Source organism: Gadus macrocephalus, chromosome 15 (genome assembly GCF_031168955.1).
Source record: "Gadus macrocephalus chromosome 15, ASM3116895v1".
Taxonomy (NCBI): Eukaryota; Metazoa; Chordata; class Actinopteri; order Gadiformes; family Gadidae; genus Gadus; species Gadus macrocephalus.
Genome location: NC_082396.1, coordinates 5234161 through 5259510, shown reverse-complemented (window position 1 = coordinate 5259510; position 25350 = coordinate 5234161). Strand labels below are relative to the sequence as shown.

General features: G+C 48.0%; 2 protein-coding genes across 2 annotated transcripts; one reads left to right on the top strand and one right to left on the bottom strand.

Annotated features, from left to right (window-relative positions):
* Positions 1-368: 368 nt before the first annotated feature.
* Positions 369-6604, bottom strand: gpr137ba (G protein-coupled receptor 137Ba). Its single transcript, XM_060073572.1, has 7 exons — positions 5624-6604; positions 4882-4931; positions 4012-4234; positions 3319-3465; positions 1815-1943; positions 1205-1326; positions 369-886 (listed from the first exon to the last, which is right to left on the bottom strand). The coding sequence occupies exons 1-7, from the start codon at positions 6020-6022 to the stop codon at positions 772-774; spliced, it is 1185 nt and encodes a 394-aa protein (XP_059929555.1). The 5' UTR covers positions 6023-6604; the 3' UTR covers positions 369-771.
* Positions 6605-8525: 1921 nt separating this feature from the next.
* Positions 8526-24381, top strand: nid1a (nidogen 1a). The gene is made up of 20 exons (XM_060073570.1): positions 8526-8891; positions 11720-12022; positions 12117-12340; positions 12465-12718; positions 13013-13153; positions 13264-13515; positions 13997-14197; positions 14643-14876; positions 15240-15377; positions 16212-16340; positions 16884-17027; positions 17974-18093; positions 18664-18879; positions 19293-19465; positions 20405-20531; positions 20655-20826; positions 20940-21097; positions 21538-21661; positions 22857-22969; positions 23641-24381. The coding sequence occupies exons 1-20, from the start codon at positions 8688-8690 to the stop codon at positions 23751-23753; spliced, it is 3540 nt and encodes a 1179-aa protein (XP_059929553.1). The 5' UTR covers positions 8526-8687; the 3' UTR covers positions 23754-24381.
* The last annotated feature ends 969 nt before the right edge of the window (positions 24382-25350 follow it).

Genomic DNA, 25350 nt, shown 5'->3' with positions numbered 1-25350 from the left:
GATGTATTTTGTTATTGAAGTGGGATGGTAGTTTCTGTTTTACACTTTCATGTGACTCATCATGCGGAAAATAACTTTGCTGTCCTGCTCTACAAATTCCTTTATGGTTATTTAAGGACGGTTTGATTCAACGTAATTAAACCTAGCAGCCAATTCCATGACAGTGAAGCCTTGGTTACAAATTAATATGCTTGTCAATGCTTTATAAACTGCATGACAAGTGATCTTCTATCAAACACCATACAGCTTGTCTTTCTGATATATACTCCAACTCATGGTGGGCACCGTAAATACTATAATAAGAAAATTCTATGAATTGTAAGAAGTCCAATAATTGTCGTTATTCTTTTATAGCGTTAACAAATGTACACAGAATAAAACTCCCTTTATTATGAATTCAACAAATCTATTATATAAACAGTAATCACAGTATGTATCAATGTAAATACATTTTATAATGGAACACATCGGACTAACCAAAACACAGAAATATATTAGATATTTGGCATCAACTATGTACTAAAACTAAAGAGTCAGAATAGCTATACTTCTTTTACCATATTGTGCAAGTTAATGTCCCAATTAAGGACTCGAATATATCTGTATAAAAAACTCTGTTAGCTCTTGTTTGCAGACCAAAAAAATAGGGCCATCAAAAAAAAGAATCCCAAATGTATAAAGTCCAGGTTGACGTCCCTGATATGTGCCTCTGTTTGTCTCTGAGTCATGTGCAAAAACAGTGGGTGCCTGATAGGTCAGGTCAGCTGTCCATCAGTACGGATTCAGCTCCTCTGGGGGCGGGGCCTGGAACAGAGGCTCCTCCCCCCCGATGTAGGCAGTGATGCTGCTGCTCTGGCTGCCCCAGTCGCAGCTATCAGCGGTCACACTGCGGCACAGCGAGACAAACACTTTAATTGTCATCCTTCAGGGAATACGTCTGTCTGCCAGTCGTGACATGATGTGACTTCCTCCGATATATAGTTTAATCTGATTTCTACTACTTACTAGATTCAATCCAACTTGGTATAGCCTACGCTTTATAGTTGACCAAAAATATATTATTATATATGTACATCATTTTTTATAATTTTTTTCAAGTTTGGCAATCCACAATAAATGAAATGTAATGATATTTACAAAAATGACAAGAGCTAAGAAGCTAGTCCAGTAGTCGAGGAGTTTTGACTATCAGTGGTCTTGCTACCTGGGTCTGATGTTCTGGGGGATGATGCTCCAGGCCAGGTCGTCATCGCTGTCGTAGCGCCGGGGGTTGTCGAAGAAGTACGCTCTTGATGAGAACCCATGGCCAGAGAGACCCGGGCCGCTCTGCAGCCAATCACAGGCCGCCGATTGAGTTAATTACACCACACTCTCATTGGTCAATCAGCGTCCTAACGACCTTTCAATTAAATGAGTCTATATAATTATGAATGTTGTTTTTAAGGATGCTCTTATTGTAAATAGATTACTGCAATACGAATACATTTACACTTAGTGCATTTAGCAGATGTTTTAATGAAAGCGACCTACAATAAGTACATTTGTCAGAAGAAAGAGAGACAACTATATATCGCTGTCGGTACAGTAAAGATATTCAGCTAGGAAAAGACGCTGCACGATGCTAAGTACTATTTTTAAGTGCCAGGACGTACAACAGACAATAAGTGCATACATTAAGTGCAAGATACATTCTTATGGTATTCTAGTGACCGCCATTATCAATGGCTAAATTTTCAAGATCACAGAAAATGGAGGATCTTTAGTATTAGAACCAATTCAGCTCAGCAGTGGGACAGAGACGAGGGGATCCCTACCCTGTCCTGGGAGGGGCGTCGCACCCTGAAGAAGTAGACCAGCAGAGAGGTGGGCAGCAGCTCCCACACAAACAGGACCACGCCGAACACAACGTAGCCGGCATCGCCCAGGGTGAGCCGCAGATCTGCCTGAACACAAACACCCAGCAGAGGACGGCTCAATGAATCCACCTCCGGCTGACGATGAAGCAAACACACTCATATACCAATGCTTCTTTAAAGGGGACATATTAAGACCCAATCCCATTTCTACCCCTTACCCCTTCCCCTTACCCCTCCCCCTTGTTTTGAAGGGGTAAGGGGAAGGGGTAAGGGGTAGAAACGGGATTGGGCCTTACCCCTTCCCCTTACCCCTTCAAAACAAGGGGGAGGGGTAAGGGGAAGGGGTAAGGGGTAGAAATTGGATTGGGCATAAACCTATTGTTTCTTTTCAAAACAAGCCGTTTTTGAAAATGCGCAGCTTCTGATATCACAGGTGGGCGTGTCCACCTAGATGTGTGCTGGATAGATCAGTCTACCAGCCTTACCCGTGGACTGCAGCAAACGTTGTTTAGCTATCCTTCATACATCTAGGTGGACATGCCCACCTGTGATGTCAGAAGCTGCACATTTTCAAAACGGCTTGTAAGGACTAATCACACTCACGCCTGGTGGTGTAATATGTCCCCTTCAATCAAACATGTGCTTTGATGTTATGATACGAGCAGACGACCTCACCCCCCAGTCCCCACCACCCCCCACTGCCCCCAGGCACGTGGCTCAGGAGGTAGAACGGGTTGGCGGCTGGTAACCGGAAGGTTGCTTGTTCGAATCCCCGGCTCCTCCTAGTGGAGTGTCGGGGTGTACCTGAGCAAGACGCCTCACTCTGACTGCTCCCGACGAGCGTGCTGTCGCCTTGCGTGGTCGACACCGCCGTCGGTGAATGAATGTGTGCGTGCGATATTGTAAAATGCTCGGAGTGGCCAATGGAGTCAGTCCATGTAAAAAAATAAAACTACACATCTTCTTGTTCTAATTCTGCTGATCCAGTGGTTGACCTTATCCATCCGGAACAGAAATCAGCCTGGCCTTTTCCTCTTGTTGTTTTCCATTTCAGTTCTCTTTTATTCCACCATTGTCCTGCACTGGGCCGAAACATAAATGATCACATCCCTCTGATCTTTCCTCACGATATACTAGCTGCCCGACCCATAAGCGGGCCGTCAAAAAAAAACATCTCTGTAGGCAGCCTTTGCTCCAAGATACATACACAAAAACAAACGGTACTACCAACTACTCAAAACCAAAATAAATTGTATTCCAACCAATCACTGAAGAGTGGTGGGTGTTGCGGGGTATTACGCTGCGTTCTTGATCGTTTGGATGAACGAAACAGGGAAGTTAGGGGGCGAGCTGGCCCCGTTTGTTTGGGATCTCGCTTCAAATACCAACAGAGGTGACGTCACCCAACATCGCTGATACAACCTTTGAGCACTCGCTTGTCGTGTTCGGAAGCAGGCCGTACCTGGTCCGAGACGTTGTACCAGTCGTAGTCGAAGGAGTTGATGGTGTTGCTGGACAGAGCCAGCACCACCAGGTTGTAGCAGGCCCTGGAGGCGTACAGCAGGATGACCGTAGCGCCTATCGCTGTCCCCTGGCACACGGAGGTCCCCTGCACAGACACACCCAGACGCAGACACATGGATCCGTTTTCAAACACACATTGATTGGTTGAAAAGGTGTCTGTCTTGTCTATAGTAGCTTTTCTCTTTACTCTTATGAAACTCCCCGAAAGTTTGATTTCAATATTCTCTGCGTAACATCACAAGCTACTTTAAAATAACACTAGTTAGTTACATTTTAGTAAAAAATAGTAATCAAATAGTTACACATGGGGCAAATTTGAATGACTAAATTCTTCATCTCCATACTGTCAATACGCCAAATGAGACAGTTACACATGTTTGCTGTTGACGACGGAAAGCTATTGTGCAAAGCAAACACCAAGTGTGTCGTTCTAGGGAGCACCACCATGTTACAACACAACAACAACCACAACAACAACAACAACTGACTCTATTCTTGAACCAAAGAAAAAAAGTATAATCTCAAGGAACCGTTCGTCCCTCAATCACCGCCAACATCCAGCCCCGCGCAGCGTTTCACCCCCCCCCCCCCCCCCCCCCCCCCCCCCCCGCTCCCCCTTAACTCTCCTCACCTTCGACTCCAGGTAGACGTTGGCCAGGGACATCTTGGCGATCTTGTAGAGGCACGCGGCGAGGGACACGGCGCACAGGACGAAGAGTGCGTCGTTGATGGTGACCCGCACCAGCACCACCACCCGGGGGTCGGCCGCCGTCATCCTGACCAGCAGGGCACAGGCCAGGTTGACCAGGAGGAAGAGCAGGCTGATGGAGAGGAAGAGCAGGTAGAGGGGCAGCCTAGGGAGAAGAGGGGTCAGGGGGTCAGGGGGTCAGGGGGGTCACGGGGGTCAGGGGGGTCGGGTCCCGAGTCACTCCATGCCGCTGTCGTCACTGCTACACGTCACGGGGCGAAGTGCAGGCATCCTGGAGGCGTCGCGATGGTGCGCAAATAAACCGTGTTTCTGAGGTGTGTGGTTGTATACGCGTTGGCAGTCTGATCGCCCTGTACCGACGGACGGATGTTTACAATCAATGTCCTTGATTTGGGTAAAAGATACTTAAAAACTGATCATGACCAGACACAGTGTACTGCTTTTGAACAGAGAGAGAGAGAGAGAGAGAGAGAGCACAAGCAACAGAGCATGATGCAGACCCCTAAATCTTGAAAGGCATGTGTTTGCTTCTCCGTGTCAAACAAATGCAAGACAATGTTGAGGAAGAAAAGGACATCCCATAGCATCTTGCGTTTGAGAAGACATCAGATGACAGAAGACACAAAATACCACAAGCGGTAGTTATGGTTTGGTTTAGTGAAGCGGTTCATGACCCTGTTGTGAAGCAGTTATTGTTACATGCAAGTATGCGGGAAAACAGTGTGTCTACGCACATGCACATGTACAAATGTACACAGTAAACTTGATCGGTATACTGGTGGACAGGCATACCTGTATCTCAATAGCTCTGGGTCATATTTTGACTTTGCCTTGAAAACAACCTGTTGGGAGAAAATCAAAAAAGGGAATTAAATGAGATAGTCATCAGGCTACGACGTGATACTGTTACTTAAGGCCTGTTTCACTTCTCTCTTCTGAGGACTCAAGCAGTCATAAGCACTCTCATGAAACTGCAAGTCCAGATTAAAAATAGTTGTTTTCACACACAGCTGCTAGATTCTATAGAATTTAAGCAAAACTCTGTGGGAACCTGCCATATCGCCTCCACCCTTTATATCGGAGGAAGTCACATCATGTCACGACTGGCAAATCAGTAGAGCGGGCTACTGCAAGAATAGTGTACATCATTGGTTCATTCAACTTTACTTGTGTGTTGTTTCAAATAATGGCCACCTTCAGGGTAAACATTTAACAATGTTGCTGGTACAACATAGGGATAAATAGCAACTTGTTCAACACATTTGCACCCATAGTCCCCTGAGTATTTAATCATGCCCAACTTCACGAGGATTCAACTTTTGAGTGCTATATCGAAAGGACAATTAGACTGTAACCGAGCCTGGTTTTGTCTGACATCCTCCCACCACGATCCTCTATCTGAAGTACATTAAGGAATGGCTGCTCGTCTATTTTTCAACTTAAACCTGAATGCAGGACACACAACCATCAACACCAAACAAAAAAAAGGTACATTCTACACACAGCCCAGTGGGCGCTCCGGAGCCCCGCTCACCTGGGCGAAGTAGAGGTTCATGAGGCAGAGGGTGAAGAACTGCAGGCAGACGGGGCAGCAGTACAGCAGCCAGAAGGGCAGGGGTCCCAGCGTGTTGGCCCTCACGCAGTCACGGAAGTAGAAGGAGAAGAGCACGGTGCGCAGGGCGGCCCACAGCAGGCACAGGAACAGGAACGCCGTCTGGTAGCTCAGCCGCTTGTGTCCGTACCGCAGCACCAGCCAGAGCTGGGAGTACACGCCGACGAAGAGGAGCGAGTACAGCGCCGTGTAGACCCCCGTCAGCCCCAGAGTCACGTAGGTGGGCACGGCGGGGCTGAGCGTGGAGGGGGCCAGGGCCACGCCGCCGCCGGCGGGTAGGAACCGCGGCTGGGCCGTCCTCAAGCCGGCCGGGGGCTCCATGGCTGCCGGCTTTCCCCCCCCCGAGCGAGGGAGCGAGGGCCGGAGGAGGGGAGCGCTAGAAGGAATGAATGGAGAGGGGAAAGGGGGAGAAAAGGGGGCCTCTCTCCCTTTCTCTTGCTGTCTCTGAGCTGCCGCCGCTGTCTCCGGACCCCCCCCCCACCACCACCACCACCAGCTCCTCTTACCACCGGCCGGTCTGCCCGCTGCAGCGGCTCCCTGAGGCACCGTTTAAACAATCCAGAAGGGAGCGGGGAAGGTGGGAAGGAAAGGATGTTGTGAACGCCGCGATAGTAGGAGGGGGGGGGGGGGGGGGCGTGTGTCAGGAGCAGGGAGAACGGAAGAGCAGGAGAGGAGAGGTGGTGGAGAAGCACTGCTGGAGCCGGTAGCTGAGGCACATGATCGGACGCCGGAGAGAGAGAGATGAGGCGAGACAGAGACAGAGACCGAGAGAGAGAGAGAGAGAGAGAGAGAGAGAGAGAGAGAGAGAGAGAGAGAGAGAGAGAGCCGGTCAGCAGTCGTGAGCAGGAAGCTGCATTGTGCTATAGCTGCTGTAGCCCAGGGAGAGAGAGAGAGGCAGAGAGCTCACAGGCACCCCCCCCCCCCCCCATCCCTGACGCAAGGCCGTACGCATCAGCTGACGCACTCTGACACAGCTGACGCGCTGTACCTTTTAACCCTATCCTGGAGGTTCCCACAGCCCGAGGGAGAGAGAGGGAGGGAGAGAGAGACAGACAGACAGACAGACAGACAGACAGACAGACAGACAGACAGACAGACAGACAGACAGACAGACAGACAGACAGACAGACAGACAGACAGACAGACAGACAGACAGGGAGTCGGGGAGAGATATAGAAAGACAGGGACATGGGGAGGAAGGGAGAGAGTATAGTAAATCAAGACAGGGTTTGAATCACTACATTAGCTTGCTTTTTACACTGCTACTAAACAACAACAACATCTAGAGGAAGAGAAATAGTGAGAGAAAAGAGGGAGAGAGGGAGAGAGAGAGAGGACGATGGGGAGGGGGAGGGAGGGGAAGCGAGAGGGGGAGACACTGCTGCACTTTGTCAAACTCCGGACGCTACAGACGAGGCTGTCGTGATGAGAAACGACCAGCAGACCAAGACATCGCTCCTTCCCTTGTTTAGACCTCTTGGGGCACTGTTGCAAAAGTAAACAATGTCAATTGAAATGGGTTGTATACAACAATGCGGCATTCTTAATGCAGTAATACTTCTATTTGACACATGGCTTGTATAAAATATGAAATATTTTGCTCGGATTCACTGTATTTTCAATTGGTGAACCTATCATTTTTCCCCGACACTGGGTCATGTGAACACAGGGGGAGCCATGAGGAAGAAGACCTCTCCCAGTACCCTTTGACCCTGCTGCAACATTTGTCCAACTCTGCACCACCCAAGTCAAACAGAAATTGTTGCTGCTTTCTCAGCAAAATCATTATTGATGGATCGCTGGAGGGTAGCTGGGTGGGTTTGTTATGTAGGTAAGAGGTCCACATGCTTAAGGGATAAAATAGTGTACAAGGTCTGGGATAAGAGGGATAGAGTGTATTGGTTGATCAATAGGAACCTTGTTCCCAGACAGTCCTGTATCCTGAAGGCTTATCCTGTTATCCTGTCTATATTGGTACTGCCAAACAAGTAGCACTCCACGATATTGCTGTGTTATATCACTTTTTTTTGAAGTGCAGACAATGCCAGCTATATTTGTTTTAATCCTGTAAAAAAGCCTATAAAGTAAAATGTTTTGCAAAGTGAACGATCTTCATTTTTAATCCATAATTTAACCACCAGGTGGCAGTAGAATCCCATTTTTGAGATAAGCATAAAGGACGGCGGACGCCGCCTTATTTATCTTCTCTTGACCAAAACTAAACGTCACCAATTAAATTATTCCATGAAATATCCAACGTACAATCCGAACTGAGAAACGTGGAATGTTATTTGACTCATTATTAAAAAAAATTAACACGAGGAGGTAGGGCCAACAAACGGAGCCGTTCGTCACGGGGCAATAGTCCAATTAGTGTATGGAACAGTAGGCTCCACTGTCCTTGACGTAACGATCAATTAACTCGGCCAATTAACCCAGTCTTCTGACATTCAAGGGTCCGTTGCTTGAAACGGGTTCAAGTCTGCTGATACATTTTTTTTTATAAAACTTCATAACTTTATAAAACACGTGTCACGTAGTTTTCTATACATGACCATCCGCGTATAGACTTTAATTTAAAGGGAAACACTACAATGCTATCTCCCGTTACTCCTGTGGTGACTGAGATTTCATGAGAATTAGTTGTAATACGTGGCTTCCGAGGATCTATGATCCTTCACCTCATAATCTCTCTGTTTGACAGAGATTAATCAGCTCTACTATCAATGAACTTGAGTGAACCAACGTTGCTTAACGTTCACCAAAAAGTCAACCCAGTCTCTCAGTCTCTCCCACTCATAATCTCTTCCCCGTTTGTAGTCGAGCAGCAGGAACAACCCGCACCCCTCACAACCTCACAACTCCGCCCCGTGGTCGACCCCTTGCCAGACCTCCAGTACACCACACTCTCCCAGGCGTCACTCTCTGGTCTACCTACCCTCCGAGAAGCCCCCCACGACCAGACCCGGTGGCACTGAACACGAAAATGGGTTTCCAGGAACGGGGTTGTCTTCTGTGGGCGACCCTCGTGGTCTCTTTGGTATCGTGGGTGCAGTGCGTGAGCAGAGGAGAGCTCTTCCCCTTCGGACCGTCCCGGGACCAGGCGCTGCAACCAGGGAACGACCAGACGCTGCAGCTCGCTCTGGATAAACCATTCTTCTTCTATGATGCAGCCTTCAATAGCATCTATGTAAGTGGATTGAAGTGATATTATATCTGCTAAGCCTATCACCATGTATCGCCATCATTTGTATTTGTCACACAGCAATACATGTTTATTAAAAACATAACAAACTAATTTGTGTACAGATATTGTAACTATCATATTTCGTAGACGTCACTGTGGCGCATGTCTTATTGATCCACAAGATCGTCTATTGGAAACTTTAAAATACAACTGGGGCACTTCAGGCGTTCTTCTGACCATCGACGGTGTTTAGAAACGCAGTTTTTATTGATGTGCATCATGTTGTTTGGACTGGACTCCCTTGTGGAATGCGGTGTGGTCACGCTACCTTGTGTGGGGTTATCGTTTCACTGTTGACCAGGGGCCAACACATCTCATTTTGCAATCCATCCCAAAGCAAAGACCCTCTGGCAGAAGTTATGTGAGGGCTTACTTGACTGAATGCTCTCGCATATTGTAAAAAAAGATACGATTATATCTAGGACTAGTATTCCGTATATAATAGTGTGATCATGAATCGATTAAAAAAAAGGATTTGAAAATCTTCGAAAATCTTTTATATTGACAGTCGACTAAAGCAAAGCCCACATAGAAGCATGTTTCAACCCTGTGTCCCAGGGCCTGTAACCACCGACCAAAGATGTCTATACTGAATCTGTGTTTTCATTGTATTTTCATAATTCAGAATGACTTTAAAGTATATCAAAACAACTGGCCTTGAATCCAAGAGCTTAGCAATGACCTTATCAAGTGAAAGGTTTTAAGTCTATTGCACATTACATGTTTACTTATAGTTGTGACGGTATTAGCATATTAATGTTACAGTCAGAGAAAGGTTTACTAGTCTAAGTGTGTAGGTTAGGTGTATATTGTGCGGTCCCTAACAAGTGTGGCTGTGCGTGAAAGGCGAGTTATGTGTGCTGCTGCAGTGATTATTATGGCCTGTCGAGTGTCTTGTTGAATGATCAGGCCACATAAATGTTTTCCTAATATGGCTATGCCCCGTGGGGGAAGACTAACACACATCATGTACGTTTATATATTTTAAAAAAAGTAAATAATTACACTTGTTACAAGTTTATAGTGGTCTCCGTGTTGTGAATCAGGTAGGGTTACATCTGTAGTATGAAGTGCAGACTTTTTTTTTGAAGGGGCCAGATGTGAGCAGTTGGGATTGCTTTTCCCAGTGCTGTCTCGCTTTTGGGCAGGAAGTGGCTGTGGTGATGGTATTGTACAATCTGTAGGATCTCTGGGTCTGGGGTAAGGACAGGAAACGGTATGGCTCTGGCCACAAGCGGTGCGCTAGTTTGTACCGGCGCTGGCTCGGGAAGTGCAATAAATAACAATGTGTGTGTGTGTGTGTGTGTGTGTGTGTGTGTGTGTGTGTGTGTGTGTGTGTGTGTGTGTGTGTGTGTGTGTGTGTGTGTGTGTGTGTGTGTGTGCCTGTGTACGTGGGTGTGTGTGCGTGTGTGTGTGCATGTGTGTGTGTGTGTGTGTGTGTGTGTGTGTGTGTGTGTGTGTGTGTGACAGTGTGGGTGTGTTTGTGAATGTTTGTGTTCCCCAAATATTTACAGGACCCTATTTATTTATTGAAATGATTTAACAACTCTGCATGAGTTCATTAAGAGCTTTACGAGTGTGTTGAGAGAGGAAACACCGTGGCCACAGAACACATCTTGTGTGTTTGTTCATTAGAGACTTTAGTTGGCCAGGGCAGCTGCCCTGATTCATTAGTCTAATGAGCGGGGAATAGAGATCAAAGTGGGCCCAAAGGACACACACTGGGTTCACCTCTACCGTGGCAGCATGCCTGCGTGTGTTATTCAAGCCCTTTTGGAACATGTCTGTAAAAGCCATTAGGTCATCGCCGCCCATTCCCCCCAGGCCCACCCCCAGGCTACTAACTGAAACCCCTTTTTCATTTCCATATAGCAGACGCTTCTATCTAAAGCGACTTACAAGCATTCATACAGACATTGCTGCTCCGATTCGAAGAGTCAACCGTCACCAATTTATTTATTTTTTGCCTGTATGTATTTGTCTATGTCAATTATGGCACCCATTGCACTCCTGATCATACCTGGAAAGAGGGATCCCCCACTCTGTATTCCTTCTCACGATTTCTTCCTTGTTAATTAAGGGGGTTTTCTCTTGCCCTATCGGGGGCTAGGGTCAGGGGGGTGTCGTACATGCATGGCCTGTTAAGCTCTTTGAGATTGTACCTGTGATCAAGGGCTATACAAATAAAATGCAATAACCATGCAAGGCGACAGCCAGCTTGCAAGAGCAGTTTGTAAGGTGTCTTGCCCAAGGACACCTCGACACGCCGCTAGGAGGAGCCGGGGATCGAACTCAGTCAACCCCGGTCTACCTCCTGAGCAGTGGCGGACCCTCGTGCCTCCATGGTTGAAAAAGTGCCCTCAAGAGTGGCGAATACGAGAGAAAGTGCCTTATTGGCTGCCCTTTACATGTGAAAAAATGATTGGGTGCCCTCTGGTGCCCTTCATACAATAAATTATGATGATGAGCCCTCTAGATAAGAAAATTCGATAACGTGCCTCAATGAGTGCCCTCTTAATGCCCTTACAGTGCCTCCATGGTTGAAAAAGTGCCTTCTAGAGTGGTGAATACGAGAGAAAGTGCCTTATTGGCTGCCCTTTACATGTGAAAAAAATGAATGGGTGTCCTCTTGTGCCCCTTCATACAATAAATTATGACGATGTGCCCTCTAGAGCAAGAATGTGCCCTTTTTATTTTTCCGCCCCTGCCCTTCAAGCACTCTGAGTCACTGCTCCTGAGCTAATCCTCACCGTTGTCTTCACTCGTTTCAGGTCAGCACCAACGGCTTCGTGGCCACTGTCCAGCCGCCCGCCGAGGCAGAGTACCTGGGCAGAATGCCCGCCGACTTCGGCATGCTCGCTGCACTGCAGGGCGACCTGGACACCAGCGACGGTGTGGGGAAGGTCTTCTTCCGCCAGGACCACAGCCCCGCCGTTCTGCGGCAGGCGGGCGACCTCATCAACGGGGCCTTCCCAGAGGACCCGGCGGTGAGCCCCACCCACGTGGTGGTGGTCACCTGGGTGGACGTGGCCACCCACGAGCCCCCGAGCCGAGGGGACGGCGTGGGCAAGAAGGTGAGACCCGCTGGGACGGGCCGTCGTGGAGAGAGAGGGGTGGTGCCGCTGCACTGAACCCACTGATTGATATCGTTGATCTTTCGTCCCACAGAGGAACACCTTCCAGCTGGTGATCGCAACCCACGAGAAGGCCTCCTACGCCATTTTGCTGTACGAAAGGGGCGGGGTGCAGTTCCACTCCACACCCATCGGGGGCGCTAGTGTGCCCATGCAGGTCGGCATCAGTAAGGGTCTGGTCAAGGGCTACTTCTTCTCCAGTCAAGGGCCCTACTACCCCATCGCCACTGATGAGGCCACCGTCAGGGAGCTGGCGGAGTAAGTAGCTCAGCACCCACCTGCTGATTCTTAGGAACGTTGTTCATTCATGTAAAACGTGGTTCCTGAATCCATGAGGATTGTGTCAGGAGTCATGGTTCGAGTCTGTTCCCATCCCTCTCAGGGAGACCAACGCGGGCGTACGCGGCGTCTACGTGTTCGAGGTCGGAACTTCGCCCCTGTTCTCCAACGTGGCCCCCGGTGAGGTCCTTGACCTCCCGGCCGAGAGGCCACAGGAGCCGACCCCAGCGACCAGGAAGGCCAGCTATGACGCGGGAGAGCAAGTGGAGGCCCTCTCTCTACCGTTCAACCCCAACTACCACCCGGTGCACCAACCGGAGGTGGTGGTGGTGGACAACACCGACATCAACGTAGACGGTGGGTCTATGTACACTTTAGCAGACACTTTTATCCAATCGTCGGGAGCAGTTAGGGTAAGATGTCTTGCTCAGGAACAACTCGACACTCCTAGGAGGAGCCAGAGATTGACTGAACTAGCAACCTTTCGGTTACATGTCAACACGCTCTCCCTCCTAAGAAAAACTTTTCATCGATTCATCGATTCTGCTAGTGACTGTGGTAGTGCTGTACTATGTTCTTAACATGTTGAGTGCTGTCATTCCAAGCTCCATCCTTTATGCTCAACGCTCCGCCTGTCCGCTCCACTCGCAGTGTTCCGGTACAGCTCCGAGACCTGCGCTGCCGGCAGAAGCAACTGCGGTCCTTTCGCCGAATGCCGGGACTACACGGGCGGCTACTGCTGCCACTGCACGCCCGGTTTCTACGGCAACGGAAAACAGTGTGTGGCGGAGGGTGAGAACCTGGTCCCGTGCCGCGTTAAAACACCAACACTAGCGCCAGGAAGCACTAGTTCAGCGAGGCACTGAGATGATGGTTTGAGTCTTTTCGCTCCCCCCCCACAGGAAAACACCAGAGGATTAACGGGAAGGTGCAAGGAAGGGTTTACGTGGGCCACTCCCCCTCGCCGGTTGAGTTCAGCAACAACGACCTCCACTCGTACGTGGTGGTCAACGACGGGCGCTCCTACGTGGCCATCAGCGACATCCCGGACAGCCTTGGGCCCTCGCTGATGCCCCTGTCCGCCGTGGGCGGGGTCATCGGCTGGGCCTTCGCCCTGGAGCAGCCCGGCTTCAAGAACGGCTTCAGCATCGTAGGTGAGGGAAAAGATTCTAGACCAACGGACCGAGCGAGACTAAAAATCCTTTCGGTTCACCTTGGCTTTGCCGATTCAAGTGACGTCTTTGTTATTTGCGTCGCTCAGCAATATTTTCACTGAACTCAAGAAGCATTCAACTGTTGATGCTGCACCATGCTCTGAAAAGCGTAAACGGCTTCCCCTTGACCTAGCGTCAAAGAAAGGACTCTCCCTGCATTACCTCATCTCTGACCCAGAACAGGCAGGCAGAGAGGGGATGGAGGTTGTGGGATGATCACAGTTCATTCAGAGCAATTCAATTCAATTAAATCACAGTTTAGTCTCAAAGGGGCTTAAACAGGCTGTATATTCATGACACCCTCCCTGACCCTAGCCCTCCCGAGGGCAAGAAAAAACTCCCTTAATTAGCAAGGAAGAAATCTTGAGAAGCATCAGTGGGACGCTCCTCTTGATGTTTTCCCCTCTCCCCTCCCCTGCAGGAGGGGAGTTCACCAGGAAGGCGGACGTGACCTTCCAGCCCAGCAACGAGAAGCTGAGCATCACGCAGGAGTTCAAGGGCATCGACGAGCACGACCACCTGGTAGTGAGCACCGTCCTGGAGGGCCGCGTCCCCGAGGTGCCCCGGGGGGCCACCGTGCAACTCGACAAGTACTCTGAGATCTACCAGTACACCAACAACCGTAAGGCACCCAGACTCAGAGTCACGTCAATGTCACGCACGCATGACGTCGTGGATACATTAACAACGGCAACAAGTTATTCAGTAGAAAATGTCTAACTTCTATGTTGCAAAAAATGCTGCTGTTCAGGCAAGAATATTGAAAATATATTATAAATTGTCTATATTGTCTATATTAAAGATTTTGATTGTGTTGAGACAAATGAGTAAAAGCCATTCCTTAACATGATCGCATGCTGGAAAATCGCAAACTTTCCTTGATTCTCGAGTTTGCCTTGCAAACGATCATGTTATATACACATGTGCATTAGTCTTTATCTCTCTCTGCGTGCATCTGCTAATGCTGTTAGACATGACCCTGTCCAATCCCCAAGAGGCTTCTGAATCATCTTTCAACCTTTCAAGTGTCTGTTGGTTTTCACCCCATCTGTGCCTCCACTCCCCAGTCATCAGCTCGTCGTCCACGCGGGACTACGTGGTCACCCTTCCCGAGGGCACGTCCGAGACCCGGACGTACCAGTGGCGCCAGACCATCAGCTTCCAGAGCTGCCAGCACGACGAGTCCCTCAGATCCATGAAACCCACCCAGATGCTCAACGTGGACCAGATCTTCGTCATGTACGACTCCACCAACCAGCTCATGCGCTACGCCATGAGCAACAAGATCGCCGACGTCAACGGTGAGGTCACGCGGGTTATTGTCGTCCCTTCCTGAGACTTCCTGTTTTGGCGTTATTTCACTTCCTTCCTGGTGTTCTCGTGGTCCACATCCTGGTCCCAGATAGCGCATGCGGGACCATTCTGTCTCGATCGTCTGGTGATAGCTGCTGTGATTGGTGAAGGAAGTCTAGCAGCGACCCCCCCCTATATATATATATATCGGCCGTCAGATCTTATCTTCTCACGACGACCTATATATATATATATATATATATATATATATATATAAACTTGGTGAGATCTTATCTTGTCATGATGACCGCTATAGACCCATCTGAGCGTTGTATATAAACCCGCCCCGTTCCTGTGTGTCCTGGCCTCAGGAGGAGAACCCGAGGAGAACCCTTGCTTCACCGGGAGACACGGGTGCGACACCAACGCCGTCTGCCGCCCGGGCCAGGGCACTCACTTCAACTGCGAGTGTGCCGTCGGATTCGACGGAGACGGTCGCTCGTGCCGCGGTACGGATGAAAAATTTATGCAAAACCTCCCATTGTAGTATATGTATACAAGAGGATTTGAAGGGGAAAGAAATATAATTATATATATATATATATTATATATAAATAGAATTATATATATAAATATAGTCATTTTTGCAGAAATATATTTTGTAGGGCTTCACCTACATGTGAACCCCTACAAAATGTGATTAGTAACAGTTACATTTACATGATGAATGATTCCATCAGGGAAATGGTATGTATCTGTAAGGAGCCATCGTTTGATTTTCCATTAGACTCAATTAGTAATTCCTTCCTTCCTGGGAAGCTGGGCACTCCTAGACAATTAGCAAAGCGAGACCTTAGCGTAAACAAAGCCACCGTATTACTGCACCGCATGGTCCCAGACCAAACATTCAATCAAAGGACAGCATATCCAGTTCCCAGCCCCCTCTCAGCATATCAGAGAGAGAGAGAGAGAGAGAGAGGGAGAGAGAGAGAGAGAGAGAGAGAGAGAGGGAGAGAGAGAGAGAGGGAGAGAGAGAGAGAGAGAGGGAGAGAGAGAGAGAGAGAGAGAGAGAGAGAGATAGAGAGAGAAGGAGGGAGAGGGAGAGGGAGAGAGAGAACTTCTGTAGTGCACAAGGAGGAGAGAGAAAAGGGATGTTTTTCAGTCACCATAAAGATAGGTTCTGTAGATTGTTGTAATTAAGACTGGAAACGCCCCCGCTGATCCGGCATCAGGAAAACGATAATGTACAGAGTTCCCAGAGTTCACTAGGAGACTGTAATCAACTGCAGTTCTTTGATGATTCCATCGTGACTGTGGTTTTGTCTCTATGTTTGCCCCACCAGACGTGGACGAATGCAGAACCATCCCTAATATCTGTGACCAGAATGCCATCTGCAACAACCAGCCGGGGACCTTCCGCTGTGAATGTCACGAAGGCTATCAGTTTGCCACTGATGGCCACTCGTGTCTTGGTAAGTGGCATGTTTGCATCACCAGGTCCAATTGCAAGTCTCTGGTAATAGAGGGTGGAAATGTTCCAATAAACAAACTTATAAAACATAAACGGTAATAGAAGGTATAAAACCTTTGTTTATCACGAATGGAGAGTTATTGAGGCATATGATTAGCATGGCGGACTTGAGTTAATACTGGGGAATACTGGAATAATTAGGGTCTAGGAGTGTGTGTGTGTGTGTGTGTGTGTGTGTGTGTGTGTGTGTGTGTGTGTGTGTGTGTGTGTGTGTGTGTGTGTGTGTGTGTGTGTGTGTGTGTGTGTGCGTGTGTGTGTGTGCGTATCTGTGTGTTCACGCAAGCCTATTACCCAGAGATTCTTACTTTCTGTTTCAACCTTCCTAATGCTTGCTATGGACTTAAAAACTTTATTTTCACTGCCTCGTGCTATCCATCCCTTTAATGACACACCTATCAGGACTTCATTATTTTAATTTCAACATTTATATTTACATTGGCGGTAAAACCCGGTTTGACATACCGCTCATTCTCCTCTCCAACAGAAGTCAGCCGACCCACCAACCACTGTGACGAAGGAACCCACAACTGTGACGTCCCTGAGCGCGCTCAGTGCAGCTACACCGGAGGCTCCGCCTTCATCTGCTCCTGCCAGCCAGGATACACAGGCGATGGCAGAGTGTGTCAAGGTGATCGATGAGAGCACACACTTCATCATTAACACTACAAGTCAAAGCTGTCTGGACCCACCCTGAAACGAGAGCACACACAGTTCATCAATAACTCTACAAGTTGCAGCTCTCTTGCATGGCAATAAAAAGTACCTCACTAGTGAACTGAAACTATCCACGCAGCGATGGCCTAGCGGAATACGTGTTTACAATAAGGATACTTCACTCAAGTGTTTTGCTTTTAGTTATTACAACCAGTTCAGCCTCCGCATTCCACAACGAGGATGGTCGGGACATAATTGTTAAACCATCCAACCGGGGGAGCGCAGTGTAGATTGGTTATACATCTGGTACAACCACACAGCAGGACATGAAACAAAGCAGATGGTGTATGTATATTCACCACATCCCGGCCCTCCCCCCCCCCCGCCATACACACACTCACTCTCAAGGGATTCACCCATTCATATTTTCCATCTCTTCTCTCTCTCTTTTCTCCATACCTCTCCTGTCCTCTTGTTCTGTAGTCTACCGGTATCTGCTCAAATCATCCATACATACAACGCCACGGTCAGACCCCCCAGTTGACCTCTGACCTCAAACTCAGCCAAGGCCGAAGTTCACCAGATCTTTAAAACTGAACCTCAGGCTCTCAAGGGGTCGGCACGCGGCTCAGGAGGTAGAGCGGGTTGGCTGGAAGCCAGAAGGTTGCTAATTCGATCCCCGGCTCCTTCTAGCTGAGTGTCGAGGTGTCCCTGAGCAAGACACCTCACCCTAACTGCCCCCCGACGAGCTGGCTGTTGCCTTGCATGGTTGACTCCGCCATCGGTGTGTGAATGTGTGCATGAATGGTTGATTGTTAGCCGATATCGTAAAGCGCTTTGAGTGGCCACTGGTTAGAAAAGGGCTGAATAAATGTAGTTCATTTACCATTTATCAACGCCTCGTGTCTTGATTCCCCAAGACTCGGATGAATGCCGGCCTGGCAGCTGCCACCAGGACGCCGTGTGCTACAACACCCAGGGATCCTTCACCTGCCAGTGCAGGCCAGGTTACTATGGAGACGGCTTCCAGTGCGCCCCAGGTGAGAGTCTCGGAATGCGAGCCCCCCTGCGGCCTCGGAGAGCCTTGATAACATTCACCGCGCTCTCTCTGGAACACAGTGGGTTTAATCTGCTGTTAATGAGGCTTGGGTTGAATCTGGATTTCGAGTCGTTTCCAGTCCTATTTTTAACAAAATTGTATCTGGTATTAATGAGTGGGGTTATTATAAAAGGGCTGTAGATCGTTTTTCTGCCATCTATCCGTAATGTCTGGACGGAGAACGATGAAAGAGATTTTCTGTCGTGACTGAATTCCGTATTTTGCAATGCTTTTTCAAGAAGATTGTTCTAGTAAATGGAGATTTCAAGTAGTTTCCATTCTTATTTTTAACTTGATTTTATCTGGTATTAATGAGGCTGGGGTTGTTATAAAAGTGCATTCGATCGTTTTTCTGCCATCTATCAGTAATGTTGGGAGAAGGAGAACGATAAAAGAGATTTTCAGCCTTAACTAAATTCCATCTTTTATTTTTTTGAGGAGATTGTTCTAATGAATGGTTGTTTCTAGCACTTTCCAGTCTTATTCTGAACTGGATTTATACGCTCCCCAGAGAGGACCAAGACCCAGTGTGAAGCCCACAGAGACAGCCTCCTGGGGGCCTCAGAGTACCGGCCCCGGCCAGTCGGCCACCATGTCCCCACGTGCAGCGACCGCGGCGACTACACGCCGGTTCAGTGTCACGCCAGCACCGGACACTGCTGGTGTGTGGACCACCGCGGGCAGGAGATCCCCGGGACGCGCTTCGGACCGGGCCAGCGGCCATCTTGTGAGTAGCAGCTCCGAGGCTGATTACAAAATGACTCTGACATCACCAATGCTGTAGTCTACAAAATACATACAAAATATGAAACTTTATTCTGCGCACTGGGCACTTAAAAAATATTGCACTTTGCTCTTCTGTTAGGCCTGCTGTTAATGGATTCTTTTTTGTTTTGTTTTTGTATTTCGTTTTTTCATGGCTCTCGATTGACAATAGCACCTCCAAAGCTGAATAAAAAAGTACACCTACATCACATATGCTGTAGTAAACAAAATACGTACAAAATATGAAACGTTATTCTGCACACTGGGTTCTTTCAATTTTTTTTTTTACTGTTGATAGACAATAAAGTTTCCCGAATCGGAATTAGTATGAACCGACGGTTGGCCACCGCTCATTTCCCGCCGGACCTCCGCTAGGTATCGACCACGGCGACTCCCAGCCCCCGGTGAGACCCACCCCCCGACCCAATGTCCAGCCCCCCCCCTCGGGGACCCACCTGGTGTTCGCCCAGAACGGCCGGATCGAGCACATCCCCCTGGAGGGCTATGACATGAAGCCCGACCAGGCCAAGACCGTGCTCCATCTGCCTGTGAGTCTGTTGTGTTGTGTCGCAACTTGTTGTTGTTTCAGATCAATCCTCCTCGGTCGACTGGTGGCGTTTACCATGGGATGTTTTATTGGATTGGGTTTTCCTAAGGGTTTTTCAAAGATGTTTGACATGTGGTTCGAATCGGTTTGTTATTCTGTCCAATGGGTGAATTGCTGTGTGTTGGAGATTGAGTGTGCTCTAATAGTCATGGCTTGTTTATTTATGAATGTTTGGTTAGAAGAGCGGTTGTGCGTCTGTGCGTTCTAATGTGAAAACTCATTGTGACCTTAGGAATCCCATTTGACATTCTCACTGTGTGATAATAGGTTTGTGCAGTTTAAAATGAAAACGATCCATATCCAATGCTTCTTACTTTAAGCATAAGAATAGGATGTTAAATGTGGCTTAACTCGAGCAGAAAAAATAGCACTTACTTGTAGGTATCTGTCAACATTCTGGAGAAAGCCACCACAACCACCTGTGTTGAAATTAGTGTCTTCTGCACATGTTGTCAGCTTACCTAAGTTTGCTTGCCTGTAATAACCAGCTTGTGCGTTGAAGCTCCCAATTTCCCCCCTTCTGCCTCATGCTCTGGAAAAGGCTAGGCTTGTGCTTTATTGTAGACACATGGTGACATGGTTGCTAATTGCTAACATCAGCGCAACATCCTAGAACTACAAACTGCATTTCATGTTGCGCAGATTCCCTGGCCAGCTGGCTCCGGTTTGTGTCTAGCTGTTGCGCATCCATATTCCGGGGCTGTTCTTTTTTATGGGCCAGTTTTTGTTTGTTTTCTAGCCTGTGTCTAGACGTTAATGTCTGGAAATATGCAGAACCATCTGTCTGTCTGTTCTTGTTCTCGTTTTATCGCACACCGTTCGGGTTTTCAAAGAAACCGCACTTCAAAGACACGGGTGGTTGACCTCTCTATCTCCGCAGGGCAAGCTCATCATCGGGGTGGCCTACGACTGCGTGGAGAAGATGGTCTACTGGACGGAGATCAGCCCGTCCTCCATCAACAAGGCCAGCCTGGAAGGAGGAGACATCATCCCGGTCATTGAGTCAGGTGGGGTCCACGATCGCAGTTAATTCAGCCTCAAAACCACGTCTGTTATCCTCTTGCATCACACACGTAAGTGAGAGAGTGAAGTGAGAGCAATCGATGAGTCCTCGTCTCCTTCCCTAATAGGGGTCACCAGCCCGGAGGGGATCGCCGTAGACCACCTGGGCCGGAATATATTCTGGACGGATTCCAGCACGGACCAGATTGAAGTAGCTTCCATGGACGGGTCTCAACGGCGGGTCATTGTAGCCACGGACCTCGTGAACCCCCGTGCTATCATCGCCGACCCCCCTAATGGGTTAGGCCTTCTCATGTGTTGCCCATTTTGCTCGGGCTTGGGCACAAACGTTTTCTTTGAATCTCTCCCAAGTCCAGCATCTGATCTAACAACGCCCGCATTCCTTTACAAAGAAACCTCTACTGGGCCGACTGGGACCGGGAAGCGCCCAAGATTGAGACCGCTTATATGGACGGGACCAACAGACGGGTGTTGGTGAAGGATAACCTGAGCCTTCCCAACGGCTTGACCTACGAGCCTCAGAGCTCTCTGCTCTGCTGGGCAGATGCCGGTAGGTTTCCCCTAGAGTCTGCAGAGCCTCCCCCTACCCTACCCCTACACCCCTTTTACTCACTTATTGTATGTTGTACGTCTTTGCCCTTAATGTACAGACCTTTTGTATGTTGTACGTCCTTGCACTTAGTAGTTGCACTTAATAGTACTTAGCATTGTGTAGTATCTTATCCTAGCTAGCTTTGTTGGATAGATTAACCTAGCGTTTGTAACAAGGGCTTGAATGCCCTAAATGGCAATCTCAATGTAATGTTCTAGCAAACGTTCAATAACAAGGCTGTGTTGTTTTTGCTAACTTGCCAACATGCCACAGGACATCACCCTAGGCACAGCTTTTTTTCTTCATATCATCTTTGGCAACGTAGACTTCAACTGTCGTAACACAAGCACTTTGGCATTTTATTGTCCCATAACCGGGGAACTCTCTCCTGCTTGTAGGCACGAGGATCCTGGAGTGTATGAACCCGGGAAGGGGAGACCGCAGGAAGATGACTGAGGGGATCCAGTACCCGTTCGGGATGACTTCTTATGGGAAAAACCTTTATTACACCGACTGGGATAGGTAGGCTCCGTCACCAAGGGTTGGTCAACAAATGACTTATTTTGTCCCATGTTGAAATTAATACTTGCTTTTGTATATTCACCAACTTAAGGGTTAGGCTCGAGACATAGCTAAGTGGAAACGTATCCTGGAGGCATCCTCATGATGTAAAAGGGTCGGCTTTGCTCAGGAGGTAGAGCAGTCGCCTTGTAGTTCGTTCCCCAGCTCCTCCTAGCTGAGTGTTGATGTGTCCCTAAGCAAGACACTTAACCCTAACTGCTCCTGACAAGCTGGCTGTCGCCTTACATGGTTGACTCTACCGTCGGTTTGTCAATGTGTGTATTAACCTATGTAAGTCGCTTTGGATTAAAGTGTCTGCTAAATGCCCTAATTGTAATTGTATTTGTAAAACATTCCTTGCAAAAAATCCCCATCCAAAATTAAAAAGTTATTCTGGGTTGCTGCAAAAAGCTACAAAAAAAACAATGAACCCTTTATGTACCCTTTGGCGTGTGATGTAAGAGACCAGCGTTGTCCTGGTGGCCAATTAGCGGGCCATGAAGAAGAGAGGGCCAAAGGTTAACCTTCCAGCGCCGCTCCCAGAGGAAGGGTTCAGGCCTTGATGTTCCCCCACACTCGGCGCCTCTTCCCTGCACACTGGAGGGCTTTCTCCCCTCCGTGGGGCCAGGCGGTTTGTGGACCATGACCACGGAGAGAGGGTGCCAGGCGATAGAGAGCAGGGTCAAGCAGGCCGCTTTAAAAAGTGACAGCTGCCTGCCATTTTTCAGTCTCTTCAGCGTCTGTGAATGACCTGTCCATGACCCCCTTCCCTCTGATCTGCCCAGAGATTTACCCCGGTGGATCAGAGAGGAGCCGTTTTTTGGGATTGTGTGTGTGTGTGTGTGTGTGTGTGTGTGTGTGTGTGTGTGTGTGTGTGTGTGTGTGTGTGTGTGTGTGTGTGTGTGTGTTTTTGTGCGTCTGCGTGTGGGTTTTTTTGTGCGTCTGTGTGTGTGGGGGTTTTTGTGTGTGCGTCACTGTGTATCTCTGTTAGTCTTTTTGTTTGTCTTTCGTACGGGGGAGCCTAAATGCTTCAAGTGCTTCAAAAAGGAGCCAAATTAACTCTAAACTAAACTTGACTCCCACTGCTTCCACCAGGAGCCCCGTCCGTCTCTGCCCATGGAGGACTGAACTGTTCTGTTGATTATGTTTATGTTAGGCAGGCTGTGGTTGCCGTGGACACTAACGGTGGCCGGGAGACGTCCGAGTTCCTGCCTCTGAAACGCACCAAGCTGTATGGCATCACGACCGCCTACGCCCAGTGTCCAGCGGGTAACTCACACACTCAACACACACTCAATACTTCTGAGCATGCTTCCTAAATCTCCTCTTTTTACGTTGACCCCCAAATGTTTACCGAAAACGACATTCTGTTTGCACCGTGACCTTTGGCAGCATTCTGTGATTCATAGACCGGTCTAAAGAGCATTTCTTAGAAATGCTGTCACTCTGGTAAAATTGTGGCTTCCTCCAGCCTCTTTCTGGTCACTGTCGCCATCCCATGAACCCCTTTGAGTTCAATATGGGACTTTTGGAAAAAGCGAGTATGGATGTACTCCTCAAGCATTTAAGTATCTGGAGGAATTAGGAACAGTTAGTGCATATTGCAGTACGAGGCTTTACTCCTCCAAACCTCCCCGCTAGATAAGAGGGCATAAATCCAGAGAATGCAGAGCCAAGGGGCCCTCCGACATCTGGAGTCTGCTACGTCTCACCCAACTATGTGTATCTGTTGACCAAATTGAGAAGCGGCTGTTGCCTTAAGCCCAAATGTTCTGGTGCTTGAAAAACAAACCTTTCTCCTCCCCCCCCCAAACGGTCTCAGGGTGGACTGTGTTGAACATAACAGACTGTCATCGTTGGACATGTTTAACTTTTCTGTGTTCTTGTTTCTCCTCAACACCCCATTATCCCCCCCCCCCCCCCCCCCCCCCCCCCCCCAGGACAAAACTACTGTGCTGCGAACAACGGAGGTTGCTCTCACCTCTGTTTAGCCACGCCGAATGGACGCTCCTGCAAGTGCCCCGACAACGCGGCCAGCGTGGGCTGTGTGTAGTGAGGGCAGTGAGCTGGAGATGGAGAAGGAGATGAAGAGAGAGAAGAGAGAGGGAGATAGAGAGAAGAGAGAAGGGAGATGGAGAGAGCGAGAGAGGGAGATGGAGAGAGCGTGAGATGGGGAGAGAGAGAGAGAGCGAGAGAGATCTGTGGAAGTGATATGGAGTGGAAGTCCCAAAGGGTTTTTGGGACTTTTGAGTCCCAAAGTGTTCTTTAGTGTAACTGCTCGACAGTAACAGACAAAAACAAAAGAAAATACAGCGATGTAATTCCTCTGCCTTTATGAATATATATGAATGCCTATCAGAATTGTAAATATATACACATTTTGTTGACATTGTTTTATACCAATGCACATAATCTAAGGAAACTAAGGAACTACAGGGATATTAAATATTTAAAATGTGAAATTCATAACAGCAATAAATGACATCAGGTGCTGCAACATGGTTATTATGATGTTTTACATACGTTAACGTCAGCTTGTGATAAACTGTAACACAGGTTATGATATGGGACGTGTGGGTTACCGAATTGACAATCAAATGAGAGGAAAAACATGACTCGAGGTGCAAATACTATGGAGTTGGTTTACATTCTGGGGAGTGATTAAAAAAGGTTACATGGTTGTGTGTCTCTGAGTGAAGTTACAGCGCCATCGTGTGGGATGCAGGCTATGTCACCATTGAACGATAAAAGGGGTCATTTGAACCACTTCCAATTCCCGTTGTTATTTGGAAAATACATTTAATTAATATATTAAGCGTAATTTGTGAATATATATAAACTGTTTATGTGGCAACTGAACCACAATAGCATGCAAGTTGCCTTTATCACTGCCCAAGCTCCTTGGAAACATGTTCATATATCTATTTAGTTTTTCACCCAACTGAATAATGTAATGCTTTCAAATGAAACGGCCTTGTTCTGCAGTTAGAGAAGAAATAGGCTACTTTGTCTTCCAGCGTTCACACACACGCACACACACGTACACACACGCACGCACACACGCACACACACACACACACACACACACACCTTCAACTAAATATGTCGACTGTGGTCGAAATGTGTGAACTAAGGAGATATGGGTTGATTAGGGGATTATGCAAGAATTTTGACGCTACATATATATAACAGGATGTAATATCCGAAATCGTCATATAATGTTGTGTCACAATGTACACAAAATGCTGCTGTGTGTACATTGCTCTATTGCAGAACCAAGCCTATCCAGTGTGTAGAAGTTTACACTGTAGCTTGATGTAAATGCATTGCACATTTGAGAGGATATCAAATCATAGTTGAATATATTGTGAAAGATAATGATTTAAATTTACTCAGAAATATGGACATCTTAAAACTGCCGTAGCCACATGCCACCAACTGTCCTTTAAAAGTACAAGGTAAATCGAATACAATTCTCAAAAATGTGCACAACGTCTTCATGTGCATGGCATGCAATTAATAAAAAGATAATGTGTGATGTTATGGCGGGTCGGTGTGGTACTGATGCTGCTCGTTAGGATGGGGGCGCTATTGTTTTATGAACTGCTTGGGTGGGACGCCATGAACCACAGTAGCGCTTTGAGGGATGC